This window comes from Schistocerca nitens, chromosome 4 (assembly GCF_023898315.1).
Source record: "Schistocerca nitens isolate TAMUIC-IGC-003100 chromosome 4, iqSchNite1.1, whole genome shotgun sequence".
NCBI classification, from domain to species: domain Eukaryota; kingdom Metazoa; phylum Arthropoda; class Insecta; order Orthoptera; family Acrididae; genus Schistocerca; species Schistocerca nitens.
Window position 1 is genome coordinate 83904646 of NC_064617.1, and position 24783 is coordinate 83929428.

General features: G+C 40.9%; 1 protein-coding gene across 1 annotated transcript in view; it reads right to left on the reverse strand.

Annotated features, from left to right (window-relative positions):
- Positions 1 to 8059: 8059 nt before the first annotated feature.
- The window catches only part of LOC126252608 (UDP-glycosyltransferase UGT5-like), a 37696-nt gene continuing 20972 nt past the window's right edge, over positions 8060 to 24783 (reverse strand). Inside the window, exons 3-7 of the mRNA XM_049953509.1 lie at positions 24548 to 24735; positions 23977 to 24436; positions 20429 to 20651; positions 12049 to 12268; positions 8060 to 8592 (exon numbers count right to left, since the gene is read on the reverse strand). Coding sequence (XP_049809466.1) covers positions 8316 to 8592; positions 12049 to 12268; positions 20429 to 20651; positions 23977 to 24436; positions 24548 to 24735 — 1368 coding nt within the window. The 3' untranslated portion in view covers positions 8060 to 8315. The remainder of the gene's footprint in view (positions 8593 to 12048; positions 12269 to 20428; positions 20652 to 23976; positions 24437 to 24547; positions 24736 to 24783) is intronic.

The following is a 24783-nucleotide window of genomic DNA, read 5'->3' on the forward strand; positions in this document are numbered from 1 at the left end:
GCTGTCATGGTTCCTCAGAGCCATAACCCGTAGGTAGCGGTCATCCACTGCAGTAATGGCCTAAGCGAGGCATGTCATCGACAGTTCCTGTCTCTCTGTATCTCCTCCATGTCCGAACAACATCGCTTTGGTTCACTCAGAGACGCCTGGACACTTCCCTTGTTGAGAGCCCTTCCTGGCACAAAGTAACAATGCGGACGCGATCGAACCGCGGTATTGTCCGTCTAGGCATAGTTGAACTACAGGCAGCACGAGCCGTGTACCTCGTTCCTGGTGGAATGGCTGGAACTGATCGGCTGTCGGATCCCTTCCGTGTAATAGGCGCCCCTCATGCATGGTTGTTTACATCTTTGGGCGGGTCTAGTGACATCTCTTAACAGTCAAAAGGACTGTCTGTGATACAATATCCACAGTCAACGTCTGTCTTCAGGAGTTCTGGGAACCGGGGTAATGCAAAACTTTTTTTGATGTGTGTATAATGTACCAAATTGCTTTGATATCTTCCCAGCCGATCTCTCGATCGAAAATACGTGTGGCACTATCGTTTTTCATCCCTCTGTTTGGTAGAGGAGCAGGGTGATGGAAACCAACACTACTACTACTAAGCATGGTCGACACGGCAAATGAGATTGATGGAGTGCAGATTCCCGACTTAAAAGACGAATAAAATTCTTTTTGCCTAAGAAAGTAACTTCTAATTACTTTGGACCGAGCGAGGTGGCGCAGTGGTTAGCACACTGGACTCGCATTCGGGAGGACGACGGTTCAATCCCGCGTCCGGCCATCCTGATTTAGGTTTTCCGTGATTTCCCTAAATCGCTTCAGGCAAATGCCGGGATGGTTCCTTGAAAGGGCACGGCCGACTTCCTTCCCCATCCTTCCCTAATCCGATGAGACCGATGACCTCGCTGTTTGGTCTCTTCCCCCAAACAACCCCAACCCCCTCTAATTACTTTATAAGCGTATAAGCGATACTTTCATGATGTGGAGCAGCTCGGTCAGCTCCTACCATACATGTATGACAATTTACTATCGAGGTACAAAAGGACCAGCAACTACCATTGAGAGATGGTATTTGGGTTGTTCTTCGTCTTTTTAATATAGGAGGTGTACTGGATTGTATACACATCTGTCGAATTTATAAAGTGCTCTGACTAAGGAATACTGTAGTATTAAGCTGACATTTTCAACCATTCGGTACTCGTGCTAGTTATTCTCACTAGAATGCATAATACTGTTCTGCACCGTCTCCACCAAAGAGCACATAACACATCTAGAAGCTGTCAAGCAGTTTACTTGATAAACGTCAACGTATATGTGGTCATCCAGAACTCCACTGACAACATTTCGGATGCTGTTCAGGGATATTTTCTGAATATTTTGATATAAGGGACTTGGGTCCTGTGGCTTGCTACAGAGTAGTAATGGGACCGTTTCGTCTGCGTTATAGGAATTGTATCAATACTTATTTTTATTTGTTCCCACCAGACGTAAGCTGATGTGGTTAGACTGAGAAAGATCTCTGTGAGTCCTGCCTCTACTCCTTGTATAAGGTTAGATGACTGTTAATTGCATAGGTTTTGTGTGTAATTTTAACAGTAATGGTTTATATTCACGAAGTAAATTCAGTTACTCTCATAAAACTATACTGACACTCGCTCCATGCTCTCTTGTCAGATCATTTCATGACGTTAGCGGTGGCACTGTTGTGTTACTGAGTTTGCAAGAAACTTAGTCCTGCGTTGAGGGGACATAATTATTTCGAGAACTGGTGTGTCTTACAGCTCGCTGGCCAAAAGAAACATAATCTGGCATACCCTGCCTATTGTTCAAGAACATATGTAACATAAATAACATACGCGACTATGTCGCAGCTGGTGAAACATAAATAAAAGATGCGAGGGCTTTTGAATTGGAGTTATGCCCTCTATTCCGCGACAAATATGTGGTAACAGCGATACGGCAGGAGTGTTTTGCTTTTGGGAAGCTATGGTAGGCCGTGCGAAACGACACTTAAGTGGTGTGGGTGTGGGCATACCATTATTTTTCGGACACTGTACGCTTACAAATGACAATAACGCTACTTGTCGAGAATGTTGTGCTGTTGGAACGTAAGGTTACTGTGGTTAGTGTTCCGAAGTATCACCAGACATGTGTGGGAAGAGATCAGAATGCTATTCCTGTAAAAAAAATGTATATGTCTAGCTGTAAGGGGTGGACAGATTTGACTTGGAGAATTGCGTTTTTAACGCGTTGGCGAGTGTATCCGACCATAAATGGTCACAGATTCATTTCGTAAACACCTTCACAATATACCAATACAAAGGTTCCATTGGATGTGCTACGTATGCTTATGCTGGTGAGGGTGGACGTCTCATCTCTTGTGCTTTGGACGACTGACTGGACTTCTCACGAAATGCTGACAGATCCAGCACAAGCATCAGTGAGCATGGATTGCGAAATGTAACTCCAGCTCATTCCACTACATCATCATTATTTGATGAATTGTAGGCTTCTCCTTCTTTTGATCCAGCATTTTTTCGTCTTCCGACCCACACGGAGGGAACTATGGACACAGTTTTTGGCCGCATGATTGCAGGTGGTATAGCTGGTAAGCCCCTCCTTAACTGACACCAATGACATTTCTTACACTGGACACATCGCAAAGACTTCTTTTGCCCTATCAGGAGCTCAGAATAGACTGAAACTTCTGGACAATTGAAGGAGTGTAGGAAGTGCGGGTGAATGGGATATTTCTCAGTAGACAAGTTATGATACTAATTTACGTATATGCAACAAATTAAATGCACTGAAACGAAATGGATGGGTTGGTGGAGATAAAATCAATGAAGATGCAATGACGCAAAATGCGAACCTGGAATGTAGTGAATAAGATGTGATAACCGAATATTCGTGTCATTCTGGGATGTATGTCGAGATTATAGTGTTAGTTACTTTAGAATATAAACCACAATGGTGCATATACACTTTGTAGCCTGGGATATAACCTTTTAGACTCAAATAAGGCAGAAGAGACTTGTCTGTTCACAAAACCACTGTACCATCTTCTCTCAAACTTCAGTATTCTCTGTTACAGCCTCTCCACTTCAACAAAATGGTTCAAATGGCTCTGAGCACTATGGGACTCAACTGCTGTGGTCATAAGTCCCCTAGAACTTAGAACTAATTAAACCTAACTAACCTAAGGACATCACACACATCCATGCCCGAGGCAGGATTCGAACCTGCGACCGTAGCGGTCGTGCGGTTCGAGACTGTAGCGCCTTTAACCGCTCGGCCACTCCGGCCGGCTCCACTTCAACACTCCTTCACTTTGTGAACAACACAACTGAGAAGCAATTGACTCATGTCTTTCAAAACTACCCACCTGTCGGACAAAGAGATTGAGTGTAACTCACAGGACGAAGACTAACAATGTCTTAGAGTAAGGAAAATGAATGCCTTGTAAATACTCCTAAGTGTTACCAGATTAGTTTGTAAATGTGTCATAGTAGATATCAGTATTGACAGTGTAACTTTCAGAAGGAAATAGGATTGATGTTTTCGTGTTCACAAGTAAATGTGTAGTATGACTGGGTTTTCCATTAACTATGTTATTAATTTCATGTTCTTGTTTACATAATATTTTGCTGTTGCCTTACATTAAGAGTTTAGATGGTACTACGAGTAATGAAAGTTCTACTGAAAAATATTATGAAATATAAAGAAACAATGAAGTGTGGATATTGTAGTGATATTTTTTGTATATGTGGGTGCGTAAATTTGTTGTAGCGTCAATGTGGTGTCTTTTATGCGTCTGTGTATCGTATGTGGGCACGAGTCGCTGAATAATACGTGTGAGTACACTTGTGCTGTTAATAACACATCGTAAGATCACATGAGGCTATGTCCAACATACTTACTACAGTTTCATTCCATGGGCAAGAAAATTCTATCTTTGATATTGTTAAGGCTCCCTATATTCAAGTACACGATAAATAAATTACTTTGGAGTGTCTGTATATACTTAAAATAGCTTAGGAACAGATCGGTGTGAAGGACGTTAGTCGTTTCCTCTTAGAAATATCTCAGGGTTATAATGGAATGTCTTTTAGCATCATTAATAATTTATACTTTCGTACGTTCGTACTGAGAAACACCTTTTGCGTGGAATACTTACTATTAATTCAGAGCGGAGCATTTTCTTAACTGTGTAAAATCTCTTCACTCGAACAAAAAATCGCCGTGAAGCGGCAACCACAAGAATCTGTTTTGATATCGATACCACTCTTTGCAAAAAGTATGAAATTTACTTTAGTCTGTTTATTCAAGAAATTAATTGTAAGCCGTCTCCTTTTGGCATTACGTCACGCAATTTTGGAATAATTTGAAAAAGAATCTGCCGCCTGGCAAATGGCGGCCAACAATACTAATTCCAACTCTCGCTGTACCGCATCTTATTAATCTCTGAAATATGTACAATTTTTCGAACATGTAGGGATGCTAATGCTATTGAAATAGGTGGTTTGGTTATCAATAACGGCATATATACGTTAGGAGATGTATACCTCTCCACTCACGTCTTTCTCGTAGGAAGATTCCAACCAGGGTAAAAATTTTATGAAAATCTATGTCTATTTTTTTTTCATTGTCCTCAGTATCTTTACTAGAAAACAGAGATTATCATGAAATATCGATGCTCCTTCTCATATACATCACAGTTATATATATAGGGTGTTACAAAAAGGTACGGTCAAACTTTCAGGAAACATTCCTCACACACAAACAAAGAAAAGATGTTATGTGGACATGTGTCCGGAAACGCTTAATTTCCATGTTAGAGCTCATTTTAGTTTCGTCAGTCTGTGCTTTACTTCCTCGATTCACCGCCAGTTGGCCCAATTGAAGGAAGGTATTGTTGACTTTGATGCTTGTGTTGACATGCGACTCATTGCTCTACAGTACTAGCATCAAGCACATCAGTACGTAGCATCAACAGGTTAGTGTTCATCACGAACGTGGTTTTGCAGCCAGTGCAATGTTTACAAATGCGGAGTTGGCAGATGCCCATTTGATGTATGGATTAGCACTGGGCAATAGCCGTGGCGCAGTACGTTTGTATCGAGACAGATTTCCAGAACGAATGTGTCCCGACGGGAAGACGTTCGAGGCAATTGATCGGCGTCTTAGGGAGCACGGAACATTCCAGCCTATGACTCGCGACTAGGGAAGACCTAGAACGACGAGGACACCTGCAATGGACGAGGCAATTCTTCGTGCAGTTCGTCAGGGGGCGGCGACCGGCGCAGCTCCGTCCAGCTCGCCCTCTCGGAAGCAACTCCCCTCTAACTTCTCCTTACTACAATTTACCGAAGTTGGTTAAAAAAACTATCTGGCTGTGTTTTCATCTGACCAATCAGAGTCTCAATGTTAACCTTAAGCTCCGCCTACAAAAATTCTGTCTATCCAATGAGAAACGTTATACTTTTCGTGGTGGGGCAATGTTTTTAAAGTTTGCAACGTAACAGAGAAGCGAAAAAGTCTCACGCTAAAACTTGCAGCTGGTGTGGTCCTTTTAGCGTTATCGTAAGATCTATACTGTTTTTCTGGAGGGCTCTATCTTTTAACATGGGCTGGGGGGTGGTCCTAACGTAACAGGGACGCGAAAAAGTCTCACGCTAAAACTTGCGGGTAGTGTAGCCCTTTTTGTGTTATCGTAAGATCTATACTGTTCTTCTGGAGGGCTCTAGCTTTTAACATTGGCTGGGGGGTGGTCTTGACGTAACAGAGACGCGAAAAAGTCTCACGCTAAAACTTGCGGGTGGTGTGGCCCTAGCGGTTACCTGGCGACGTGGGCGTCCGTCCGTACCTTATCGTAGGGCCTTCCAGCTTAACACGGTTCTGCTCTCGGCTTCTGTTCTCGTTTCTCCCCTCGGAACTGCGTCTCTCTCACGGTGGGAAGGTATGACATGCATTTAGGCATTCTTGTGTTAGTCTGTGGTATTCCATTTGCTCACTCGTTACTCGTATTACTTTGTTAATTTAGTGTCACGATTTATTCGGAGCTATGTGACATACTACTGGATTTGCTTATCATGTCAGGGTTTTCATGGAAGGTGTTGGATTTGCCTGACACCTTACATGTGGGTGTGTAAATTCGTTACAGCGTCTATGTTGTGTCTTTAGCGCGTGTGTGTATCGCGTGTGGGCACGAGTCGCTGAACAATAGTTGTGAGTACAATTGTGCTGTTAACAACACTTCGTATGATCGCATGAGGCTATGTACAACATACTACAATTTTTAATTCCACTGGCAGGAAATTCTATCTTTGATATTGTTAAGGCTCTCTATATTCAAGTGCCCGATAAATAAATCACTTTGGAGTGTCTGTATATACTTAAAATAGCTTAGGAACAGATCGGTGTGAATCATCTTAATTGTTTACTCTTAGAAATATCTCAGGGTTATACTGGAATGTCTTTTAGTATGATTAATAATTTATACTTTCGTAGGATGGCGTGGAGAAACATATTTTGCTTGTAACACTTAATATTAATTGAAATCTGAGCACTTTCTTAACTGTGTCAAATCTCTTCACTTGAACAAAAAAAATAGCCGTGAAGCGGCCAACACAAGAATCCGTTTTGATATCGATACTACTCTTTACGAAATGTATAAAATCAACTTAATTTTAGTCTGTTTATTCAAGAAATTAATTGTAACCCATCTCCTTTTGGCTTTACGTCACCCAATTTTTGTGTAGTTTGAAAAAGAATCTGCCGCTTAGCATATTGCGGGCAACAGTACTAATTCCAACTATCGCTGTACCGCACGTTACTAATCTCTGAAAAATGTACAATTTTTCGAACATGTAGGGATGTTAATGCTACTGAAATAGGTGGTTTGATTACCAATAACAACATATATGTACCAGAAATACTTTACAAGATGTATACGTCTCCACTCACGTCTTACTCGTAGTTACACAGAATAATGGTTCGTCTTATTGCACACCAGTACAATATTACAAATGTTGACGACACCATGAACTTACGATATCTTATTTTCTAGAAGCCCTATTGGTGGCGACATTATTTAACGAATAGTTCTTATTTAAATCATCATTTTATGTGTGTGCAAGGCACTATAGCTGCATAAACACTGAAACGACAAGAGCGTATATACACGACCTCAAGAACATCTCAGATTGCTGTCAGCAAATGAGACAGTAAATGTTCCAAATGACTGCCATTTATTGGCATGGAACTAATATATTGGTTGTCTTCTTCAATTGTGAATATTGCCCACACTACCCTGCTCATTGCCATTTAGTCTTTTGTGTCTGGTGAGTGTCAGTTGGTTTCCACCACCGCTCACTAAATATATGCCGAAGCTGCACGATGTAATTCTCCCAGATTTTGAAATGTAAATTGCATATGAAGATCTGGTAATCGCCTTATGCTGTGTAATTAGTTAAAATTCTCGGGCTCCTTGTCGGAATGACTGCAGGTTCAGGTTGTACAATCAGCAAAAAAAAAAAAAAAAAAAAAGATGATGTTGAAAATTTATAACAAAGTCACGTCAGTGATGGATCAGTGCCACTTGGATTGGTTGCAGCTCTTCCAAAAGATGATGATGATCGAACTAGGTCAAAAGAGGAAAGCAAACAGCCAGGCATCTCTCAGCTGCCCTAGAAAGAAATGAAGGCCTCGCCTTCGTTTACTTGTACAGATAATGTACGTCTTAACATATGAAGTCTTTCATCTGGAATCGATACACAGAATTTTATACAAAAAATAATTCTTAGAAAGGGGTATTACATGATCTAATTAACTTTCATTGTCTGTCACAAACCAAATTAAAAATCGTTTATTTTGTTGCAAGTGCTCATGAAATCTGACTTTACACACATATTTATAACATACGCACATAGCGATCATTTGAAAATGGCCATTTTGATGAAATTTGACATGCAATCTTTATGTAACCAGTGAAGCAAATAAAATATATGAAATAATTTTACTTAGAAACTTAAATATCTTTTATTTTAGTAAAATAGTCGTAATATAAATAGATGGTGACCAAACGTCTACTAATCATAAAAAGTGGGATTCCACTAGTCTTCATTTTACATCAAATTTTTGACCTGCTATTACTCTCTCTCTCTCGCATGCATACACACACCACAATATGAACAACAAGAAAATAAGAACATGTGTTTATAAAATATCAACTTTAATCACCACTACCATCACTATTGGCTACTGGCTTAAGAGGTATCAGAATACTTTCTAAGAAAATGAGCACTCATTTCTCAGTGGGTCTTAAGTTTTGCATCCTTAAAGATGACAGAAATGAGATACCTTACCAATGAATACATCGCAACACAACAGATTACAGTGACACACAGCACAAAGGCAATGACATCTAGCAGCAGAAGCTGGTACCAGCTTAGGTCCATGCCTGCGCTACGCAGATGTGGAGCTCCATTGTGGCGCAGAACGTATTCTATCCACCAGATGGCTTTCGGCAGTGACTCTGCCTGATGCTCACGATACACTGCTGACAACTTCTTCATGTTTTCCCGATACCTACGGCATCAAGCGATTTCATGAACACAAATAAATAGTCGCTTAATTTATAGTACAGAGTTATATTTAAATTAGCAGATTATGAATGTATGGTTACAATATACTAAGAATGTAGTTTTACAAAACTGTCAGATTCATAGTTAAAGACATAAGGTAAGGTTAAAAGAGAAATGAAAATATTTTTTCCTGGTAATTGTTTCTACTGTTCGGATGAATTTTTAATTACTATTTTGCAATACAATGTGCAAAAGCAACATAATGAATTTTATGTTGCTAAAATTGCATTGACAAACCGGTTGAATTTACACAAAAGTTCAGTGTTTTAAGAAGTGACAGAAATATAATTTGATGCAAAAAATTTCATAGAGACATGTCGTGTGTCGAACTGGTCCTTAGATAAACAATTGAATATATGTATTTTCACTATCAAACAATGGAAAGTCCAGGATGGAGTAACAACAGCATTATGAAAAGAACAGATTACTATTCACCATAGAGATGGACGCTGAGTCTCAGACAGGCACAATGGAAAGATTGCTGTACATTTTAAGCTTCTGACGAAATGGTCTCCTTCCAAAATAGAAACCATACTCACAGTCACACAGGCACAACTTCCACACAAATGAAAACTGTCTCTGGCCACTGTGGCCGGACTGCCGTCTGAAGTCTGGTAAAAGAGTTGTCATATGTGTGTGTGTGAGTTGTGCTTGTGTGAATGCGTACGTGTTTTCTACTTCATGAGAATGCTTTTTGCCTGAGAGTTTAATTACAGAGCAGTCTTTTCGTTATGCCTGTCTGCGACTCAGTGTCTCCTCTACATGGTGATTATCGTCTATGTTTCACTTCCATACATGGCTACACTTCATACTAATACTCTTCAGAAAAGACTTCCCGACACTTAAATCTATACCCGATGTTAAAAAACTTATTTTCTTCAGAAACGCCTTTTTTGCCATTTTCAGTCAACATTTTATATCCCCTCTACTTCAATCATTATCAGTTATTCTGCTGCCCAAATAGCAAACCTCATCTACTGCTTTAAGTGTCTCAATTCCTAATCTAATTCCCTCAACATCGTCTGATTCAATTCGACTACATTCCATTAACCTCATTTTGATTTTCATAATATTTTCATTCTCAAATAGATTTAAGTGGTTGTGGTTTTAAGTTTTTGTATTTATCTTATGTAATCTCAATTTTTTGCAGTGATTTATAGTAAATTTTAAACAGTTAATGTTTTCATAATCATGAAAATATTAGATAAAAATGTATTTTTCTCCTAATTACTGTCAGAACATCTTTACAGTATCAGGGGAAAGCTATAGTTTTTGCTCCATCATCTCATCTATAACTCTGTGTTGCCTATACCTTTACTGCTGAAGTTTATCATGTATCTCCAACCTTCGAACATTTTTTAAATTCTTTCCAAATTGAACTAATTGGTGCAGTTCCACGTTTGACTGACAAATCTACATATGCATTTAATAACACATTTATAAATTTCCAGTTCGATAATCTGACACTAGAATTTCGTAGTTGTGTCAAACTCTGTATTTGTACAAGTATAAGAATGTAAATGATAACTGTAGAAGATTATCGATTAAAATATTTCTAGTGTACTAACAATTTATAAAATGAACAACGTTGTTCTCATGTACACGATGAGTAGCATAAATTCAGACCATAATAGAAATACCTGCGTAGAGTATCACTTAATCCTGCATGTTAAAAGTGATATGGTCTAAGATCACATTTTATATACATGTGTTAGAAATTTTTTAAAAATAACTTGAAACATTATTTCACTATATGTTAGAAGTGGAAAAGAAACAATGAATTGTGGTGATTTCATATATTTTTTAAGGAGTCAGATCAAAATCAGTTATAAAAATGTTGAATAGTACAACATAAGTCACATTAACATTCATCAAGGAATAAATGGTCGTTTTTAAGATGACTGTCAGTCAACCACAGTATAGAGTATGACAAAAAAAAAGTCAGTTGTGAAATAGAAAATGATGTATAAGGACTTAATGTTTTCACTGTTATTAATTTTAGGATGACCTACTCATTGTCAACTGGAAAATGTGTACAATTCCATGGGTGTCAACTTTGCTTCTTTTCTCAAGAAATTTTTCACAGATAGGAAATTAATTTTCAATACAGCTATGGAGGTCATAGGTCACTAAGGAAAGGGCTAGAATAAAAAATTTTCAGGAAGTGAAATTACATATGAATGCTCTGCAACATGCTCTTTGTCATTAACTATATAGGGGGAAGCCATAATTTAATCACTAAAAAAACTATTTTTAGATAGCCATTATATATTACATAGTGGATGATGGCTCATTTCAGTACACATTCGATTCTGTACAGAAATTTTACATCCAACAAGTAACTTGAATTGCATTATAACAGAAAACAATATTTTCATATCTGTAATTACTGTTCTTGATTTTGATATGCACATCCAGAATTAAAAAGGACTACTCATTAATATCAAATGACCACTAAAATTGCACTTCTGACATATTTGTTTTCCAAAAGCAATATTATATTATCACTTATGTAAACAGTCTGATATCTACAACAAGAGCTAACAAGAGCTAATGTTCTATAAGACTGAGCATACTGTGAATCAACGAGGCTCAAGATAAATGAAGGAGGTGAATTTGTTTTCATAGTGAGAAAAGGTGAATGATAATTGTTTTGAGAACATAGCTTTATATTAGAGTGAGTTGCTGGAGCAAAGCAGTGATGTACTGGCAGTAAAAAGTGAAATTTAAACCTACAACATGAAAACAATCACATGGCAGAGGGTAAATACTTAACAATGGGTGTAAACAAAGCTTGTTGACTCGACTTGCAGCAGAGAAAACGAAAGAATACAACAGAAACGAAGTGAGTTCATTCATTTGCCTAAAATAAGAAATGCCTGATAAAGAGGATATATATGTATGCATGTGTATACATCTGTAGGAATAGAAGACAAAAGGTAAGAACATTATAAAAATATTTTAAGAAACTATGATACATATTAAATGAAAAGATGAAAAAATCTGATAATCAGGTATAGCAGAAAATTTTCTGAGCAACCTTCATCAATTATGTTATGTCAAATTTGATAATATGAAATTTAATAATACATATTACTCTTAACTAACAACAAAGGATTGTTTACATCGTTGACTTAGAGATGAGGAGTAGTACAACCAACTGTTGCCTGTTGCTGTCTTTGTAGTGGTGACTTAAAGTCAGGCAGGCTAAGGCTATAATGCCTATACAGTCTGATAGACCCATCATGTCGATAACTAATGAATACTGTGTAATAGAGTAACTGAATTTTGAATTGATATGACTCAGACATGGAGACTGCAAGTGATATTATAGATACCAACACTGACCACTAAATATAGTGGTGAGAACATTTGAAAATCTAAAAGAAATGTTGCTTACTTAGGATCACCGAGAATAGCTCTAATAGCTTTTAGAACCACATCCTTTGTGATACTTCGAAACTGCAGCCTGTAACCAATTTCAGCAGATACCATTTTTGCTACTTTGTAATGCTGATCTCCCATGAATGGAATCCCAATTAAAGGGACACCATAATAAGTGGCTTCATTGAAGCTCTGCAGGCCTCCTTGTGTGATGAAGATTCTAACATTTGGATGTGCTGTGGATGACAAACACATACATTACTAATGATATAAAGAGTAATTTCATGTATCATATTTGTCAGTTTATTTCTGGAGTTATAGTTTTTTAAGAATCTGTAGGAATTAGTATCTTCCGCTTCAACTCATCACCATTTTCAGTTTTGTATACAGAAACATAATGTGCAGATATTATTTAGCTATAAACAAACTAAAACCAGAGTAATTCTCAGTAAGCTACCATAATTACTTTAGAGGAAAGTTTCATGGACAAAAGCAGTCACTGGAGAGGCTAGTGACATCGAACATGTGTACGGTTTTAAGTAAAGTACTATACTGAAACTGGATTCAGAGTGCATAGTGTGCCTAAATGATGATGCGACAAACTTTCTAGGGTTGCTGAAGAAGGATGAAAGTGAAAAAGTGTGCGAAAGTTCTTCTGTCCTCAGAAGTTCCAGTCAAACATTACACTGCAGTAGCCAACAGGGGAAATAGTTCATTGGGGTTGCCATTCTAATGTTTGCTGTATGGTCTGAATTTCTGCTGAAAGATACCAAAACAAATATTTTGAAACGCATAACACTTAATACAGAAGTGTGCGATTATGACTTTTCCATAATTGCAATTTATGTCAGATCTGAATGATTGTCTACCTCTACTGTAGAAGAACTCTGCGACCAAGTAATGGAAACATGTAATTGGTACCACAAACACACTTACAGTTAACATAATTATGACTTCATTAGGTATAAAGGTATTAACTGGAATGTGATAATTACTATTACTTTCAGAAAAAGGCTACTGCTGATAGGTGTGAATATAATCGAACCAGCAGTGTAATAGGACATTCTTATAAAACCAGCAACACAAATTATTTGTGAAGACTGGAAAACTAATAGAGTCGACCACATGGATGTTCAGTTTGGATTTAGCAGAAGTGTAGGAACAAGTCAAGCAATACATTTATCCTAGAAGGTAATTTATAGATTTAGAGAAATCTTTTGCAATGTTGGCTGGAAGAAAGCCTTTGAACGTCTGAAGGTACCAGCGATAAAGTACAGAGAGAAAAAGCTTACCTAAAATTTATACATTAACCAGACTCGAGTTGTAACAGACAGACATGAAATTGAGGATCAAGCTGAGAAGGGAGGGAGACAGGTTTGTAGAGTACTGCTGATGTTACTCAGTCTGCACACTGAGAAAGGTGTGAAGGAAACGAAAAAGAAATTTGAGGAGGGCGTTAAAGCTCAAGAACAAAAAATTAAAACTTGGTTTTTGCTGATTATATTGTAATTCAGTCAGGGACGACAAAGGATTTGGAAGAGCAGTTGAACGGAATAGGTAATGGTTTGAAAAGACATAAAAAGATGAATCCCAACTAAAATAAAACAAGGATAATGGGCTCTAGTTGAATTAAATCTGGCGGCGCTGAGGGCATTAAACTAGGGACTGAAGCACTTTAAGTTGTTTTGCTATTTGGGCAACAAAATAATTCGTGATTGGTGAAACAAGGAAGATACAAAATGCAAACTGTCTTTTTTGAAGGCATTTGTCTGTCTTATATGGAAGTGAAACCTGCACAATAAACAACTGATACAAGAAGAAAATAGGAGCTTTGCAAATGTGGTACTGAACATTAGATGAGTAAATCATGAGGTATTAGCTCTAAAATTGGATAAAAGAAAAGTATTTCACAATTTTACTAAAAGAAGGGTTTGGTTGATTGAGCACATTCTGGGGCATAGAATAATCGTCAGTTTGATAATGGAGGGAAGTGTGTGTGTGTGTGTGGGGGGGGGGGGGGCGATTGGAGGCAGTGAGGCCAAAGCTTGTCTGTGGGTAGCAGGTTCAAATGGCTGCAAAGGTTTTGCACAAGTGAGGCTAACGTGGAGGAGACTGCAACAACGATGTAGAAAATGTCTGATGACTTGTTTGAAAGAATTAACTACATTCCTTCCCTGTCCCTAGGTGACAGAATGTATGGTACACTGATATATGAAATACATTGCAACTAACATAGTAAGAAAAAACTAATAGGCAAGCATTTCACAGCTATCTTAATTAAACAAAAATATGTTCACCATATTAAGTAGTGAAATAGGAAACAAGTACACTCATATCTAGATAACAATATGTCTTTTGTGCATTTGCAAATGCACACTAGGAAAATAATCAATTTTTGTAAATATGTGCTTCACGTTTGCTGCTGAAAACTTTGTACAAAATAGTTTGAGGGGTATATGTATTATGCACATAATAAGTTTACGCAGCTGATAAAAAGATAATGGGCGCCCTTGACACAGATGAAAGATGTGGAAACGAGCGAGAAGAGATCAATACTGACTGACAGAGGTTTGGGTGTATACGTGGTGTTTGTTATTCACAGGTGTGCTGTCTTTGACAAAGAGAAAACATTTTTTCAGAATTCTACGTCTAGCACTCTTCACAAACTGAAAATACTGTGAGATCTGGCAGTTTATAGTTGAGGTGTTGTCATCTGATCAGGCTGTCCTTTGCTTTATAAGTGCTAAATAGATTGCAGTGCCGATACAATTCCCAATGTTTGATGCCATCTTCCATCACTGAAATTCGACCAAATACCACATTTGCTTGTGGTGAATAGAGGTGCAGAATAGTACACACATATTGTACTGAAATTTCCCATGTATGTCTATCGTTGTTCTTGCGCCATAGGTATTCGCCTCACTATTAGAGGCTAACAGTCTAGACTTGAATAAGTCTCCTACAGCACGTGTCAGGTTGGGGGTTTTGAATTTTTCAGTGAATCCACCTCAAGTTGCCGCCGGCAGTCATTGATATTTAGCCTCCTTCCATGTATACTGTCATGAACAATGCTGGACAATGGTACTTAAATTAGTCGAGATAGCACTGTGGCCACACCTGAGTGGCAACGCAGTTTCATTCATTTTTATACGCAACAGCACTTTTTCATTATTGGCAACGTGAAAGATGTCTACCCATTTCTGCCATCACTTGTAAACAGAAACAATCGCGCTCCTCGCCTTCGTAATAAGGCAGCTCGCTGTGAAAACTTTCCTTATGAGCGAATTTTTTCCCAGACACGAATCTCCACCAGGGCTGCGTGTCTAAACTGATCACTATTTGAAAACCCGGATGCTTCGATCGTTCTCAGATGCAGATCTCTTACTGCAGCCTACAAGTCAAATTAGACCCAACTTCAGTGTCCAACACAACCTTCAGATGTGTCACACTGTAAAATTTTATGTTTCCGTTCTTACGAAGGCCTTCTTTCCTGAGAAAATACATCACTTTCCTCTCGCTTCTGATGCCAGGGGTTAAAGCGAAGAGCTCCATCGGCACTGAACGTCATTATTTCCTCATTGACAAGTCACATGTGTAGCACTTACAAGGGGAGGACGCCAATTGTGAAATTCAGATCCGATTCATACTATGCATAATAAAAGCTCATGGCCAGAGGTGTAATGTGGCAAAGCACCAAGATGCACTTCTCAGCCATTGTCGAGAAAATCGACAGTTAAAAGAAACCGTTGCGGTGAAATACTCTCTACGACTAACAGCTTTCTACAGCGTCGTGGCGCAGCGGTAAGCGCTCGGGTTCGTAATCCGAACGTCGCCGGATCGAATCTCGCGCCCTTCAAATTTTTTTTTTTAGTGTTTGTTTTTTGTAATTCAAATGTGTGTATACACACACACACACACACACACACACACACACACACACACACACACACACACACACACACACACATATATATATATATATATATATATATATATATATATATATATATATATATATATACTCCTGGAAATGGAAAAAAGAACACATTGACACCGGTGTGTCAGACCCACCATACTTGCTCCGGACACTGCGAGAGGGCTGTACAAGCAATGATCACACGCACGGCACAGCGGACACACCAGGAACCGCGGTGTTGGCCGTCGAATGGCGCTAGCTGCGCAGCATTTGTGCACCGCCGCCGTCAGTGTCAGCCAGTTTGCCGTGGCATACGGAGCTCCATCGCAGTCTTTAACACTGGTAGCATGCCGCGACAGCGTGGACGTGAACCGTATGTGCAGTTGACGGACTTTGAGCGAGGGCGTATAGTGGGCATGCGGGAGGCCGGGTGGACGTACCGCCGAATTGCTCAACACGTGGGGCGTGAGGTCTCCACAGTACATCGATGTTGTCGCCAGTGGTCGGCGGAAGGTGCACGTGCCCGTCGACCTGGGACCGGACCGCAGCGACGCACGGATGCACGCCAAGACCGTAGGATCCTACGCAGTGCCGTAGGGGACCGCACCGCCACTTCCCAGCAAATTAGGGACACTGTTGCTCCTGGGGTATCGGCGAGGACCATTCGCAACCGTCTCCATGAAGCTGGGCTACGGTCCCGCACACCGTTAGGCCGTCTTCCGCTCACGCCCCAACATCGTGCAGCCCGCCTCCAGTGGTGTCGCGACAGGCGTGAATGGAGGGACGAATGGAGACGTGTCGTCTTCAGCGATGAGAGTCGCTTCTGCCTTGGTGCCAATGATGGTCGTATGCGTGTTTGGCGCCGTGCAGGTGAGCGCCACAATCAGGACTGCATACGACCGAGGCACACAGGGCCAACACCCGGCATCATGGTGTGGGGAGCGATCTCCTACACTGGCCGTACACCACTGGTGTTCGTCGAGGGGACACTGAATAGTGCACGGTACATCCAAACCGTCATCTAACCCATCGTTCTACCATTCCTAGACCGGCAAGGGAACTTGCTGTTCCAACAGGACAATGCACGTCCGCATGTATCTCGTGCCACCCAACGTGCTCTAGAAGGTGTAAGTCAACTACCCTGGCCAGCAAGATCTCCGGATCTGTCCCCCATTGAGCATGTTTGGGACTGGATGAAGCGTCGTCTCACGCGGTCTGCACGTCCGGCACGAACGCTGGTCCAACTGAGGCGCCAGGTGGAAATGGCATGGCAAGCCGATCCACAGGACTACATCCAGCATCTCTACGATCGTCTCCATGGGATAATAGCAGCCTGCATTGCTGCGAAAGGTGGATATACACTGTACTAGTGCCGACATTGTGTATGCTCTGTTGCCTGTGTCTATGTGCCTGTGGTTCTGTCAGTGTGATCATGTGATGTATCTGACCCCAGGAATGTGTCAATAAAGTTTCCCCTTCCTGGGACAATGAATTCACGGTGTTCTTATTTCAATTTCCAGGAGTGTATATTAAATTCCCGGCAATCTGTTGCAACTATTATGCAAAAAAATGGTTCAAATGGCTCTGAGCACTATGGGACTCAACTGCTGAGGTCATAAGTCCCCTAGAACTTAGAACTACTTAAACCTAACTAACCTAAGGACAACACACACATCCATGCCCGAGGCAGGATTCGAACCTGCGACCGTAGCGGTCGCGCGGTTCCAGACTGTAGCGCCAGAACCGCTCGGCCACCAGCGACCGGCAACTATTATGCATATAATAAGTTGTTGAAAGTCGTTTGTCTTGGAAAAACTGGCGACTTCGAACATCATTATGTTTTCCGCAAACAAAGTTGTATTTCACAAATGTTATTAATTGTCTTCATAATGTTAACCATGTATAGTTAACGGAAGACGTAGAAACGATATTCCGAAACGAATAAGTATAGCGTAAGTCAAACGTTCGAATTAGAATAGAGACCCCACGAACACAAATTGGCTGTGGCAGATATGAAATATAAACTCCGTTACTCGCTCGTTACACTTGAAGGACAGACGTTGAATTGGCCGAAACGAGCTGCCGCATAACTAGCGTAGTTGCCTGCTAACTTCGAAAGAAGGTAGATGCGGCCCCTAGCGCAACTTATAACATCGTCGAAAATCAGTGCGGACGTGAGAGCTTTGGTACACCCTGTTAAACAAACGGAAAAATGGAGGCGGTACAATTGGAGAGCGACCCGCCTTCACCAACATGCATAAGCAATTCATTAATAGTTTATATATATATATATATATATATATATATATATATATATATATATATATATATATATAAATTACTAAAAAACTAATAATAAAAAAAATTGCATGGCGCGAGATTCGATCCGGCGACCTTCGGATTACGAACCCGAGCGCTTATCGCTGCGCCACGACGCTGTAGAAAATTTTTAATCGTAGAGAGTATTTCACCGCAACGGTTTCTTTTAACTGTCGATTTTCTCGACAACGGCTGAGAAGTGCATCTTGGTGCTTTGCCACATTACATCTCTGGCCATGAGTTTTTATTATGCGCAATATGAATCGAATCTGAATTTCACGATTGGCGGCCTCCCCTTGTTAGACAACATACATTTGAGACACTAGCTCAAGGAGTGTCTTTAACAAAAATAACGATGACAATAATAAAAAGCCAATTAAATACTTGGCTACAAGACAAGGGTCTTTTTAAATATTTTAGCTTTTCACAATTTCCATGCTGGGAAAAAAAGTCTACAAACTGTCTGCCTTTGTGCAAGACCAAATTCACTGATTTTTCTGTTATTCATACAAGTTCTGGAACGGATCTTCAGAAGTTCTTTAAAATTATTATTCTGTCTCAAAAGATTTTGAGTATCCTATGTGTGGTGTCACCGCCAGACACCACACTTGCTAGGTGGTAGCCTTTAAATCGGCCTCGGTCCGTTAGTATACGTCGGACCCGCGTGTCGCCACTATTAGTGATTGCAGACCGAGCGCCGCCACACGGCAGGTCTAGTCTAGAGAGACTCCCTAGCACTCGCCCCAGTTGTACAGCCGACTTTGCTAACGATGGATCACTGACTACATACGTTCTCATTTGCAGAGACGACAGTTTAGCATAGCCTTCAGCTACGTCATTTGCTACGACCTAGCAAGGCGCCATATTAAGTTACTGTAATCTGAACAGATAATATTGTGAATCATGTACCGTCAAGAGCGACGTTCATCATTAGTGGATTAAAGTTAAGTATCAAACTAATTACGTCCGCTTTCTGAATTCTAATTCCTTGTCATGTTCCAGACCTCACGTCAGTATAGTTCTTCCCTCCTCACGCCAGCCTGCGTGAGCTAAAACGCGTGCATTTCGGCCTCCTCTAGTAACACGGTGTTGGCTCTTCTGCCAACACAACACTATGAATTCGACTTGAAGCTATTTCTTAAGGAGTAATAATTTGATGTTATTGACGTCAGTATACATATGCAGTAGAGCCACATTTCGTAGTTCAGCCATGAAATATTATACATCATATTTATAGTTTATCAGACCTACATCAAGTTTTTTGCAGAAAAATATAACTTTAGTGTTATATTCACGACACATAACGTCAATAATTATTTTAGGCTGGATACAACCTAAAAAAAAGACGCGTCATGAAGGAGTTATGCAAATTGGTCAAAAGTGATATTCATACAGGTATTGACAGAAAATGCAAAATTGTAAGCTTTGGCACCCGATGGACGAACGTGTGACGCTGCAGCACAATTTCACTGCGCAGCTCGCAAGGATAGTAAAGGAGGGACATGTCGACACCAGGGCATAATGTCTTCGCGAATTTCATTCCGTGTACTCAGGTGGACAGTAGCTATGCCTCACAGACGGGCGCGTGGACAATATACGCAGATATCAGTGTACAGTTGGGCTCAAACAAGTGGGTTAGAGTAATCGGTGAATCGTTCGAGATTTGAATAGAGGCAAGCAATCGTCAGAGAGGCACCCAGAGCTCCGGATTCATGATTACCATCCATCTGACGTGTAACTGGTGCCTCAGTGATCACAAGGACCATTAATAGGCGGCATACAGAAAGGGGGATGAGTTTATTGCGCCCTTTGTACAGACTACCATCGTCTTCTGTACACCAACAAGACCAATTTGCCGTGGTGTCGGGCGTATTCAGTCTGGACTCTCGTTTACTGGAGTAGAATTGTCTTCAGAGAAGAGTCTTGCTTCGTACTGAGAACCGGTGATCACCGAAGACGTGTTTGAAGATGCCCCAGGCAGTGGTGGGTTACCAAGCTTCTATCATATCACAATAACGTATCAGGCGGGAGAAAAAAAGAAAAGAGAAACACTGACATAGCACTGAAACTGCTGAAACAAGTGCTAGTAAGAGAAAATTAAATGAATTTTGTCTTGCATACTATGCAAATTTTCTCCAGTTTGACTACATATACCGCATACCTAGTACAGATTGTTGTGGAAGCCATTTGGACATTTTAACGTTAGGCGGCAGGTCAGTCGCGTCGTCCGCCTCCCACTTCCAGAGTACCCTCTGCGGCAGCTGGGAGAAGGAGTCGAGGAAGGCCCGTCGCTTTTCTGGTGGCATTTTACTGCTCAGTACGTTGGTGCCCAGGCTGAAGTAGATGACGCCTTCAGTCGCTCCGTCCAGCCACTCCTGTACGTCCTGTTTGTGAAACACAAAGTCCATTGATACATAATGTTACTGTAGTTCACGTACTACTGAATTTGTATTAAATCTGACATAACCTTGAATTTAGTTAGTTGTATCAGACCGTTCTGAACACAGTGACAAACAGTAAACCCGAACGAAGTAAAGAAAGAAAACACGAGTTGCACTTAAGTGGAGAGTAGATCGTTCCAGGAATTCTAAAAATAAATGCTGGCTTCGGTGAGCGTGTGGTAAGCCCGTAATGGTTATCTTTTCAAATTAGTCTTAAATATTTCATTGCAAGCTGCGACATTGTCGCGAATAAAACAGTGACCCGTATATACAATAAGTTTCCTGTAATGTACTGCAGCCATAGTCGCATCGTCAAAAGTTTTTATAAAACAAATCTGATGATGGTCATTATAGACCGAAACCGGTAATCTGTTAACAAAAAGTTTGTGACCATAGACGTAAATGAAAGGACACTTATTATTTGATTACAATTAAAGAGGATAATCACGTTAACATCTTTGCTCAAAATTTGTATCGCTTGTCTTTGATTGCTTTACTGGGTTTCAGTTCAGCGGGCGCCTACCTACACGCATGGGTTCAAAATAGTTCAAATGGCTCTGAGCACTATGGGACTTAACATCTGTGGTCATCAGTCCGCTAGAACGTCGAACTACTTAAACCTAACTAACCTAAGGACATCACAAACATCCATGCCCCTGGCAGGATTCGAACCTGCGACCGTAGCGGTCACGCGGTTCCAGACTGAAGCGTCCAGAACCGCACGGCGAAACAGGCCGGCACGAGCATGGGGATGGGAAAGTTTGTGTCTGTGGAAACACTAACGAATTGAGAGCAGTCTCGGTGCAGCAGCTGCTCATGTTTTGTAGCTGAAATGTATGTGAATGTCGAATAGGCACAGGATATATATGTTTGTCTCTACTGCCTTATCTCACTCCTCATATGAAAAAAAAACTTTATATGATAACTGCGCATCATCAGTTCAGTCACGTTTATTTTTCTTTTTATTGGGTCACAATGTTCGGGCTGGACTGATGTGGACCACCATGATTTACTCTCCTTTACTTCTCTTCATCTCAGAGTAGCCCTTACATTTAAACACACACTTAACAATCAGTCATGAACTATCTGGAGGCCGGCCGATGTGGCCGAGCGGTTCTAGGCGCTTCAGTCTGGAACCGCGCGACCGCTACGGTCGCAAGTTCGAATCCTGCCTCGGGCATGGATGTGTGTAATGTCCTTAGGTTAGTTAGGTTTAAGTAGTTCTAAGTTCTAGGGGACTGATGACCTCAGATGTTAAGTCCCATAGTGCTCAGAGCCATTTGAACCATTTGAACTATCTGGATCTAATAATCTCGATAGAAATTTTGCCTCTGTCGTGTACTCGAGATCAAACGCCTAGACCACTTTGGAAAATATAAGCAGGGACCCAAAGCTAGCAAGGATTCATTTTCCATAGACAGAGAGGTGTGGATGTCACTAAAGTTGGTTTGTAGTTTTGACAAAATCAGTATAGGCAGCGGGAGTGAACGACCAGTTTACTATCTTACAACAAAGACTTTCTTGTACCCAGCCAAATAGCATATACGATGGAGTTTCCTCCAAAGGCCCACGGAAAACGAAATACATAAATGTTCTGAACAGTGATAGGAGCGAAAGCTCTACGCCAGAAGCAGTAATAACGTGTATATTCCAGTAGCTTCTGTTGCCCATGTTGACAGAAATATTCTGAAAAAGGTGTACAAACATCGTCCGAACTCCTACGGAAATCAGGATTTACGGGTAGAGATTTTAATGTGCGAGGGATGCTGCAATGCAACTTGCGATAAGTTGGAGATTTGAGTCGATCAGGGACCGTGTCCGGATGGCCGAAGAGGTTAAGAAAACAGCTCATGACAAGCGGTAAATCCGGGTTCGAATCACGGTCGTGAACAAAGTTTCAACTTTCGGCATTGCATTATCACAATGTCCTGTGCGACTAGCCTTCATGATTTCCAACCCAACTTTATAGCATTTCCTTCTCTTCGTCCTTCCTACATTCCATGTTTACATATTATTAATAATGTATTGTTGTTGTGGTCTTCAGTCCTGAGACTGGTTTGATGCAGCTCTCCATGCTACTCTATCCTGTGCAAGCTTCTTCATCTCCCAGTACCTACTGCAGCCTACATCCTTCTGAATGTGCTTAGTGTATTCATCTCTTGGTCTCCCTCTACGATTTTTACCCTCCACGCTGCCCTCCAATGCTAAATTTGTGATCCCTTGATGCCTCAGAACATGTCCTACCAATCGATCCCTTCTTTTTGTCAAGTTGTGCCACAAACTCCTCTTCTCCCCAATTCTATTCAATACCTCCTCATTAGTTATGTGATTTACCCATCTAATCTTCAGCATTGTTCTGTAGCACCACATTTCAAAAGCTTCTATTCTCTTCTTGTCCAAACTATTTATCGTCCATGTTTCACTTCCATACATGGCTACACTCCATACGAATACTTTCAGAAACGACTTCCTGACACTTAAATCAATACTCGATGTTAACAAATTTCTCTTCTTCAGAAACGCTTTCCTTGCCGTTGCCGTTCTACATTTTATATCCTCTCTACTTCGACCATCACCAGTTATTTTGCTCCCCAAATAGCAAAACTCCTTTACTACTTTAAGTGTCTCATTTCCTAATCTAATTCCCTCAGCATCACCCGACTTAATTCGACTACATTCCATTATCCTCGTTTTGCATTTGTTGATGTTCATCTTATACCCTCCTTTCAAGACACTGTCCATTCCGTTCAACTGCTCTTCCAAGTCCTTTGCTGTCTCTGACAGAATTACAATGTCATCGGCGAACCTCAAAGTTTTTATTTCTTCTCCATGGATTTTAATACCTACTCCGAATTTTTCTTTTGTTTCCTTTACTGCTTGCTCAATATACAGATTGAATAGCATCGAGGAGAGGCTACAAGCCTGTCTCAGTCGCTTCCCAACCACTGCTTCCCTTTCATGTCCCTCGACTGCCACCTGGTTTCTGTACAAATTGTAAATAGCCTTTCGCTCCCTGTATTTAACCCCTGCCACCTTCATAATTAATAATATCACCACAGAAAGTTTTTAGAAAGTTGCTCGATCACTGCCACGATGTAACATGTGACTCAGGAAGAATCAGATGAAGGAAAACGATCCCAGTCGTCTCGCCCTAAACCTCATGGAAGACCTTTTACCATGCAAAAATCTGTCGAAACTGCTATATGAATGAACGAATCAGTCCTTCTGGACTGTGTTTAAGGAAAAAGTGAATAATTATATACTATACCTGAGGAAGAGGTTTAGTGTCTGGCTGTATGTGTAGACCAGTCAGTTCAACGAAATTTGGGAGATTCGGCCTGGGATAGCATTCAGTGAAGTGGTTAGAAACGAGCATCAGGCTGAAGTTTCTCTCGAGATCGAACACCGATGGGACTGAAGGACCGAAGTAGCTCTTCTGTATCTCGTCGTGTCTCGGCAGCACCACACTGTGCCACACAAAGTTAAAGTAGAGCCATATGTAGGAGCTGTAGAGCCTCTCCCAGAAGGACATGTGGTGGGAGTACGGCAGGACCCAGAGTGGCAGGTACGCCGGACTGTCTGGGTTTCTGTGGCTCCAGTGGGTGTACGGGTGCGCCCCGTGGGTGACGAGACCCACCATTGGTGGAGAGCCGACTGCGTGCACCACACCGTAGAAACAAGGAACCAGCAACCTCTCCATGATGTACAGGTCGAATTTGGGCGCCGACCTGGAACACCAGTGCGCGACACGCTTATTATTGGTACACTGTGTTAGAAACTTACGTAGCTTGTACTCTACAACCACAATTTCTTACTTTTTTTTCCAGTAGTACACATACTTTATAAAGCTGATCATCTCCGGACTATTTAGCGCGTCTTCGCAGATGGGGGCTGCTATGTCCTCAATGCGCGAAATCATCTCCACAGGATCCCAGTCGCGCATTGCCATCCCCATCCAGTCAGAAGACTTCCTGAGGTATCTGTAAGCCGGAGATATGTCCACCTCCGTGTAGTTTTCTATATTTTTCTGTAAGTGAGAGGAATAGATCGAGTTATTGGCTTTGATTTGAAACTT